We start from the raw sequence: 9,560 nt of genomic DNA on the forward strand, positions 1-9,560 counted from the left end.
TTTTTAATATAAAATAAATAGTAATTAGTAATACCCAGAGTTTTCACTACTTTTCCGATTCTCATGATAATTCCAATTAACTGATTAAGAACTCACACGCGTTCATAGAAATCCATAGAGAAACTAAAGCTGAAAATACTTTATTTTATTTTCTTTGCATGCATACACAATTAATTTGATATTTCAAACGGCTGGCTGCAATCAGCTGGGTCCCGGCTAAATTACGCGCACAATCATATGTATGAGCTTATCAGTTTCGTCTACTATTTCCTGTATGGACGTAATTCTGCTAAGTTTTCAACCTTGAATAAATTACTTTTTTGTTTTCATTGAAATTTTCTACTTTGGTGGCAGTTCGACAACATGGCTGACCAGTATGCAATGTTTGGCTGCGCGTACCCTGCGTGCAGGCATGTGCGCGTGCCACAGCAGATCGTACCGTAAAGCATTACCATGTTTTTTTGTCATCAACAGATAGTTACTGGTGGATAGCCCTTGTCAATAATAACAATAAGTTGTCAAACTATGACTTACTTTCAATTTATTTTCACGAATTTGCGGATTTGCGATTAGCTCTGGAAAACTGGCACAGTAACATAGCAGAAGCTGTAAGAACTCACGCCAACAAAGGGCGAGGAGAGTGGTTCCAGGAAGATAGTGGACGACAATAGATGTTCGAGTTCCAGACACACAGGTACAAGAATTGGAGATAATTGCAGCAAATCTTTCCAGGGGGCCTCAGAGCATTGCACAACAACTGACACTTTCTCAGGCACCAAATAAATACCAAAGACGGCTTACGTTCCTACCACGTATGTAAGATGCGCACGGCACAAGGACACATTAAACCAATGGCTTACTAAACACCGGTACAAAATGCACAGGAGTTAATTAATCTAATACGAGACACTGCTCCAGAAGAGTGCATAATAAGGTGATCATAGAAGGTGATTACACAGACACTAACTTGTTTGCAGTTGAAGACTGAAATGTGTATTTATTGTGTAGTGTACACATCAATTCGAGGTTAAGATAACAATGTTGACATTTCGACAAAGTACGTTCCACATTGAACAAATCCTGTTGAATTCACCTTTTATACTTATTGTCACTGTATTTTTCGATGGTTACCGGAATTTTTAATAATTACGAAGCAACAGGTTTTACATAATATTAATTCGCCAGATTACCTTGAAAAACATTGTTGCCATCCTTCCGATATAGTTTTTTGTAAATATCTCAGTTTTTGATAACAATTAATTTTCTTAACTATTTTTTCTGTACTCTCAAAACACCCCCAGACAACACATCCAGAAAAATGACGCAAATTTTAATTACCCTGTATACGGAAATGAGAAATAGTACAGGGTGATTTAAAATTGGCGTCATTCCTCTGGTGGTGTTGTCTGGCGCTGTTATAGGAGTACAGAAAAAATAGTAAAAGAAATTAATTGTTATTAAAAACTGAGAAATTTGCAAAAAACTATATCAGAAATCCGGCAGCAATGTTTTACAAGGCCTAATTAACATTGCGCAAATACCTGTTGCTTTGTAATTATTTGAAACTCCGGTAACCATGGAATTATACAGACTGACAATAAGATAGACAAGGATAAACGGTAAATTCAACAAGATTTGTTGATTGGGCAACGTACTTCCGAAATGACTGTCCTGTTCTCATAACCTCGAATATTGGTGTTTAAAAATAAACCATACAACACCAAACATTTTAATGGTTAACTCCAAACAAGCTAGTGCCTGTGTAATCTCCTTATTATCCACTCAGCTATTCAGCTTCTGCTATGTTACTGTAGCATTTCCCCTGAACTAATCGCATATCAGCAAATTCGCGAAAGGAAATTCAAAGTAAGTCACAGTTTGACAAATTATTGTTATTATTGACAAGGGCTATCCACCTGTAATTGTCTGTTAATGACAAAAAAACATCATTGCCGCTATGCCTTTTCATCAAAAAATTGTAGAAGAGAACTTTTTTGATATCAAAAATTTTCGTAATTTGAAACAAAGATCGTAATTTTTCTTTTTGAATGCTTAAGTATTCCAATATGCTACCAATTAAGCATGGAACAATTTCAAAATAATGCTTATTAACAAAGTTGAAATTCGATCTTCAACTGTTAATATATTTAAAAAATTTTCAATATTTTTCTCGTACTCCCCAAGGGAGCCTCTATCACCCCTTAAAAGGAATGACGCCAATTTTTAATCACCTTGTATAAATAACAGAATGCGGGCAAGAAAAAAAGATCATTGGAATAACTTCAACAAATAAATGTAAAGGGTGCTATATAAAACATAAAAGCGCGTCAGGAAAGTGTTTAGAGTTGCGAAAAATGTACCAAACAAAACAGTACAAATAAACAACATCTACGAAGACAGCCGCAAACGTTACTTCATGGACCTGCGTTCACAAAGCAACTTCTAGTGATCGAAAAAGTGACATAGACTGAGACGGGAAAACACAAGCCTTCGAGAGAGAAGTACGAGTTCCAGTGAAAGAGGTAATAAGCGAAATAAAACATCTCAAGAATGCGCCAGAACCTGACAATATGTCCAATAAATTATTGAATTACCGAGGAGAAAACAAAAACAGCATACCAATATACAGGGTGTTCGGAAAATGCGAAAATGATAACTACCAGTAAAGTGAGGATATACAATTCATGTAGGCCTGTTGACCCGACTGAAACCAAGTCAGATCAGAGAGCTACGAGCAATAACACGCATTGAAGTATAGAAAGAAACTACATAGTTTAAGATCATGATCAGAGAAGAATTTCATACAGAAGGTCTAATGAAAAGGCTACGATAAAAAAAAGATTAGAGTGAACATGTGTCCTGGATAGCAGCTAGCAGAATAACGAAAATCGATCGAAGTGGAAAATCAGCCTATAAATGATTTCCGGACTACCTCCAAAAAGTTGGAAGTGTGGAAGAGCCCCAATATCGCAAAGCAGAACTTCGCAGCTTCTGCAGCGAAAAATATTAAATAATCCAGTCGGATTTCCATTGCCCTGTAATTTTTCATTTTTCAGAAATGGTGGGTTGGTATATGGTACAACAACGAAAAATTCAAGCAAGTTCCTATATGGTATGACAATTTAATCTTCTGGGTCGAGACGGATATGGAACTGCTCATTCAAGATACGTGAAGAACTTACTTTATGAACTAACATCTTTCCAAAAACCGCCACTTCTAAATATTTTCACTGCCGTTGCAGAATCGGGAAATAGACCATCTTCGTAGAAGCATTCGCAACAAGTTTTCGCTTTTCTCATTGTTACTTTGAGTGTGAAAGTTCTTCTCCCTTATGCATAAAATTTTGCTATACCGAGTATTGAAATCTTGGTTCTTGGAAATCCCTGATCATGTTTCTTATTCAAGATTTATTTGCTAGATGACATCCTTAACACCTCTCTGACTAGCGACCTCCAGTCTACTTTACTTTGACTTAACTTTTAGCTGTTAGCTTAATCTGCTTTTGTCAATTAATTATGATCAGTAATAAAACGTCTTCATATGCTATTCAAAAATAGACTTAAAATATGTTACCTGCATTATTTACTAAAACATCTAGTTTTCCAAAGTGGATGACTGTATCATCAACAATCGCTTTTGTCTGATCTTCGTTTGTTAGTTCTGCAATTAAAAGAAGAGGTTCCTTTTTCGCTCCAATTTTTGAACATTCGGTTGCCACTTTTTGGAGATTATCTTTATTGCGACCTGAAAAACATCATATTATAGCTAGTTTTTTTCAAGGTCAAAATAGGAAACGCGCTGAAAACATAATCGGCCCTGTGCTGTATCACTCACGTTAACTTTATAACTAATAACGGGCAGGTTATCCGTCAAACACGTTATGTGGCTCTAACTGGTGTGTTGTATCAGGAAAACCGTTATAATATAACAGGCGCACGCTATTGACGAACGTTATATTAAGAAATAGCACTTCAAAATAACAGTATAAATTCACATGCCGCTATCGAACTTAACGTGCGTCCCTCGAAGTTAAGCTCGGAGTACTAAACAAAATAATCAGAGCGTAGCTTTGTGTTTTAGCTATAATTTGTTTTTAATTTAAAAGAAAAATATGTCTTTTGGTGGTCTTATAAGGTTAGCTTTATTAGAACAATTAGTAAATGGTCTTGAAAATTAACTTTATTTTCCTCCACAAACTCTACTAAATTTTCAAATTGTTTGCGGGTTGTTTTTTTTCCTCTTCTGAACATGCTCCATTGAAAGTGTTTGAGAAGATAGGTCAAGAACAGTAACGAACGAAATTGAAAGTGAATGCAAATCATAAACAAAGACAAGTATGGTAGTAGGTGGGCCAAATGGTCAAAACGTGCACAGTACCTTAGGCATTGCTAGCTAAAGTGGCAGAGGAAGCACGATCAAGTCGTTTGGAAAACCTGGGTGTTATAGAAAAAGTAGTGCATTCGGCATGGGCCACACCAGTAGTTCCGATCATGCGGAAGGACCGCAGAATCAGATTGTGTGCCGCTTATAACATCACCATCAACAAATACATTCAAGATGATTCTTAACCTATTCGAAAATCGACGATATTTTCAAAAAAATGAATGGATGCATCTACTTCTGTGCTGAGGATATCCAACGCATACTTACACATGAAGCTCGACGACAATCTAATTCAACTACTTCTGTGACCGCTTCTAAATTAATGTTTAACATAAATATTCGAACGAGGCTCGATTTGGTTAGACGTAACATCACTTCGAACATCAGCGAGAAACAGTTAAGTAACAACTCATAGGAGGTAACCTTTGAGGCCGGCCGGAAGGGGCAAGCTCGAAATTACGCTAATCCAGCTACAAATTGGAATTTCGGCACTATCGTGGAACCGAAGGGGAACTTAGATTATCATGTCCTTATTCAGGGACGTACGCAAAGGAGACATTTTGCTGGAGAAATTCCAACTGCCCAACGTCCGACCGCTGTAAAAAAGGACTTGCAAGAAGAAGAGGTTCCAGAAGTCGAAGATATCCAAGAGATTCCACAACAGCTTACACCTGAGAAAAAAAAGCTCCTCAGCGCCCCAACCGCTAGATAACTGGGAGGATAGTGTTGCGTCCGCACAATACAGGCGGAAACGCCACACAGAGCCACCAGCAGTATCAGATCACTGTCAATCAATCGTTCTCATCGAACATTTAATTCATTGTATTATCATTAAATCTTGTACGAGAATTTGTGAATGAAAAATTGAATCAAGTCCGAGAGTTAAATTCAAGGGCAACTAGCAAATACATAATAATTTTGATACCCCTCTTGAGACTCTACAAGAGATTTCTGAGACAGACCCTGACGGTGGTAGACAAGCCGATGCTCTGTTGAAAAATATGGAGAAGTTCAACTTTGTATTTGACCTGCTATTACTCAGACGAGTTCTAGCACAATGTTAAATATTGTGAAAAACCCTTCAGTCAAGCAGTGTGACTTACGAAGCTGTTAAATCTGTAACAAACAGAACACTTGAAGTATAGCAATCGTTTCGAACAGATGACTTTTTTACAAAGTTCTTCAATCACTGCACAGAAAGCGCTAAAAGGTGCGGATTTAAAGCCGCCGAGCTGCCAAGGAAAGGCAAACTTCTGTCAAAAATTGGGGGAGGGAGCGGAGCTCCATTTGAATCGGTAGAGCAGTACCACAAAGTTTCAATCCTTTGACCAGTTATTGATATCCTGAACGATAAAATCCAAAGAGAGCCCAGACTTGAAGAAAATTACCTAGATATACTTAACCACTTTAGCAAAATTATAGGTGGATGATAGACATAGCAGTGTACAGTACGTGTGCAAATATTACAATTTAGACGGCTGGTTGTGTCTGAACTGAGATGTTTCTGCAAAATGGAAGACTCAAGAAACAAAACTATTCAAGAAAGAGCTGACGTTTTTGTATAAATATATTTGAAGTGTGAAAAGTTTTTTGTGTGTTTTTTACGATTCCAATGAAGTCTGCATCCCGTGAGAGGTTATTTTCGTGCTTGCGATGGTTAAAAACATACACTAGAAGTAAGATTGTCCTCGTTAGCCCTTTTGGCTATTGAAACGAGTGTTGTAATAAACATTTTCAAAATTATTGACGCATTTAATTCAAGTCCAAAAAGAAGACTTCAATTTATGTAAAAATAACTTTTCATATGTATGATCACAATTGAGTATACGATTTCTTTTCATAATGTTTACTTAATATGTATAATTATAATTAACTCCATATCTTGAGTTAATAACTCAAGCGATTAAAAATTACTGTTTTGGTTAAAATTGTTATAAATTAAATTGCTGCAAAAATAGCCTGGAAAAACAAACTTAAAATCAAGCTTAAACATTTTTATGGAGGAGGACCCCTTTTCAGCTGAGTAGGTTTTGCCACCCCAGTTTAAATCCTGAAATGACGCCCATGGTAAGGGCCACGTTCCAAATAAACTTATAAGGGGAGAGAAAAAAAAAAATCAACAACATATCTAGATGACCCTAAAAGACAAAATAAAGCGTTAACGAAAAAAATCATATCCAAATTTAGCAGCGATACACAAAACTCATCAACGAAAAGAAAACTCACGACTAAACTCGATTGATATCATCTTATTAGTCTTTTTGTGAATACCTACACAATCATGATTTAATTTAAGCCAGCTCGTATCTATTATCATAATTAAGTAAAATATCAGTGCGTAGGATCGTTCAATGGACGCATTTCCGAGCTTCAAGGCTTAAGTAGGCTCAAGGCTTAAGCTTAGTCTCAACATAATGAAAAATAACATACCAGTCAAAGCTAAGCTGGCTCCTAACTTAGCAAAATGCTGAGCCGTAGCAGCCCCTATTCCTGAACTGGCCCCAGTGATAAGTACTACTTTCCCAATAAACTGCATGTTGTCTCCCATATTATACAATACAATGTTATGCCTAAATAAATCACGGACTGTATCGTTATCGAATTACAAAATGTGGTTTATCTATTCAACAAGTTATATTTATTAAATTGTGATAGCAAACATGTTTACATTCCGTCGTTCGTGAAAGACGAACAATGTCGCAGTCAGTGTTGCCAGAATTATCATCGTGGGTACTGAATATGTCTCGAAAGCGTACTGGGTAATCCTATACAATACGATCTGGTGCTAGGATTGCTGTTTTGCCAATTAGGACTATTCTCACCTTATAGAAAATCTCGTAAAAAACAACATTTTTCCTATACATTTTTCGACCTAATGCCGTTTTCCAGGACTTCACCCTCTGAAATTCGCCAATTTCCAAAACAAACGGTAGCCATGATGGTTCAGCTCTTTGCGTCGGTGTGTCAGTCGAAATTTTTCGCGTAGTTGCCAGTTCTATATTAGCACTTTCTTAACATTACCACTTCCTTCCTTTTTATGTACACAAATCATTTAATATACTTAACTATTTAATATAAAATAGATAGTAATTAGTATCACCCAGATGATATAGTTTCACTACTTTTCCGATTCTCATCATAATTCCAATTAACCGATTAAGAACTCACACGCATTCATAGACATCCATAGAGAAACCAAAGCTGAAAATACTTTATTTTATTTTCTTTGCATGCATACACAATTAATTTGATATTTCAAACCGCTGGCTGAAATCAGCTGGGTCCCGGCTAAATTACGCGCACAATCATATGTATGAACTTATCAGTTTCGTCTACCATTTCCTGTATGGACGTAATTTTGCTAAGTTTTCAACCTTGAATGAATTACTTTTTTGTTTTCATTGAAATTTTCTACTTTGGTGGCAGTTCGGCAACATGCCTGACCATTATGCAATGTTTGGCTGCACGGCCCCGCGTACAAGCATGTACGCGTGCTACAGCAGATCCTACTGTAAAGCATTACAAAATATTATTAAATTAAAGCAATATATTGTATTATACTTACGTACGTATACACATGGGTGATTATTTAAATTTCATATCTAGGCAGCTATGAAATGTCACATAAAAGAGATAGAAGATAGGAACATACAAACATAGAACATATGTACATGTTCACAGCTTGCTAGATATGAAATTTGAATAATCATCCTGTATTATAAAATATTTAGTAAATTTAGTAAATGTATGTAGAACTACAATAAAACAAATTCATTTACTTCAAAAAACATTTATTTAGGTATCATATACCTAATTCTTCATGTTTTGTTCAGTGATGTGTGCTATTGATTTCGCGCGGTTTTTTACGCTTTCCGGAAAAGGGTGCTACTGTTTCATGCGTCTGCCCACTACATCGGCGGTCGGTAAACGGCATAAAACAGGTATAACAGCAGTAGATGTAGCCACCACATTACACCAAAACAGTAGGCAGCCAACAATAATAGAGCTGACAAATAATACAAAGGGAAAGAGAAAACAATTATTTTCAAGTGTTCTATGCTAGTGTTATGGTACTAAGAAATTATGGAGGATTTGGAGGGTCAGGCGTATTGAAAAAAGTACGAATGTACTGACTCTGGCAACGCTGGTCGCAGTGTTGCCACAAGCTTCTTTTATCGGGGTAGTCTCTGGGCGGTAGGCCAGTTATTAATCCATATTATACTATAACAACAATAACTGTCTGGAATTTGCCATACGTATTAAAATTACATGTTTTGGCAAAACATTTTTATCAACGTAAAGCCCATTAAACGACAGAATTTAGTTATCATTTATAATATCATTATTATTTCACAGTAATAATTGGGATTGGGATCCAGTTTATGTTTATGCGATATGTTGGTAGGTTATAGGGATGGTCGGTATTTAACGTAACCGCTAAAATAACAGTGTTCCAAACGTGTAACCTGAAACCGTAGTTACAGCTACCCGATTCAACCGGTTGTTTTTGAAACCGTCTCATAAAACCGAAAAAAAAGTGGTGCGGACTAGAACAGAACCGATGCGACACCGTCAAGCGATCTATCCAGCTGCATCCGCTTGTTCCAGCTGCAACCGAAACAGTTGTGCGCACTTCGCACCAGCTGCAGCAGTTTGCCGATTTAAACGGTTGTTTTTGGAACCGTCTCATAAAACCGTAACAGCGGCATCGTCAAGCGCTCTATCCAGTTGCAGCAGTTTCAGTAGCCATTTGTCAACGGAAAATATGTTGTATGTAGTTGCGCGTTGCCTTGATGATTGTGTATCACTTTTGGTTTATAACAATTACTGTTCAGTTCTCCAGAAACTAGCGAAAATTTGTTTAGTTGCTGCGATGATATAATTCTGCATTTTTAGTCTATAAGTATTTAGTTTTCTGACATTCTGTAATAAATCTTAAAAAAAGGGATTTCTTTCAAGAATCTTAGCTCGGGAGTTATATAGCTAAGTTAAACAATGGCAAACTAAGAGTCTAAGACGTAAATTCCATCACAGTTGAAATGTAAAATAACAAACGTTTTAAGCAGAATGTGCACCAGCATTTAAGAACGCTGGTCCTTTTTAAATATGAATTCAGTCGGAGATGAAATGAAAGTTATTTGAATAGCAATAAACGTTGTAAGGTCGACATATTTCT

At 36.5% G+C, this 9,560-nt stretch overlaps 1 protein-coding gene across 1 annotated transcript in view; it reads right to left on the bottom strand.

Annotated features, from left to right (window-relative positions):
* The window catches only part of LOC109541880 (3-oxoacyl-[acyl-carrier-protein] reductase FabG), a 15,390-nt gene extending 8,088 nt beyond the window's left edge, over window positions 1-7,302 (bottom strand). Inside the window, exons 1-3 of the mRNA XM_048661056.1 lie at window positions 7,207-7,302; window positions 6,815-7,149; window positions 3,575-3,745 (exon numbers count right to left, since the gene is read on the bottom strand). Of these exons, the coding sequence (XP_048517013.1) occupies window positions 3,575-3,745; window positions 6,815-6,932 (289 nt within the window). The 5' untranslated portion in view covers window positions 6,933-7,149; window positions 7,207-7,302. The remainder of the gene's footprint in view (window positions 1-3,574; window positions 3,746-6,814; window positions 7,150-7,206) is intronic.
* Window positions 7,303-9,560: the final 2,258 nt, after the last annotated feature.

Source organism: Dendroctonus ponderosae, unplaced genomic scaffold (assembly GCF_020466585.1).
Source record: "Dendroctonus ponderosae isolate FM_Combo_2020 unplaced genomic scaffold, Dpon_F_20191213v2 Dpon_F_20191213_1, whole genome shotgun sequence".
Taxonomy (NCBI): domain Eukaryota; kingdom Metazoa; phylum Arthropoda; class Insecta; order Coleoptera; family Curculionidae; genus Dendroctonus; species Dendroctonus ponderosae.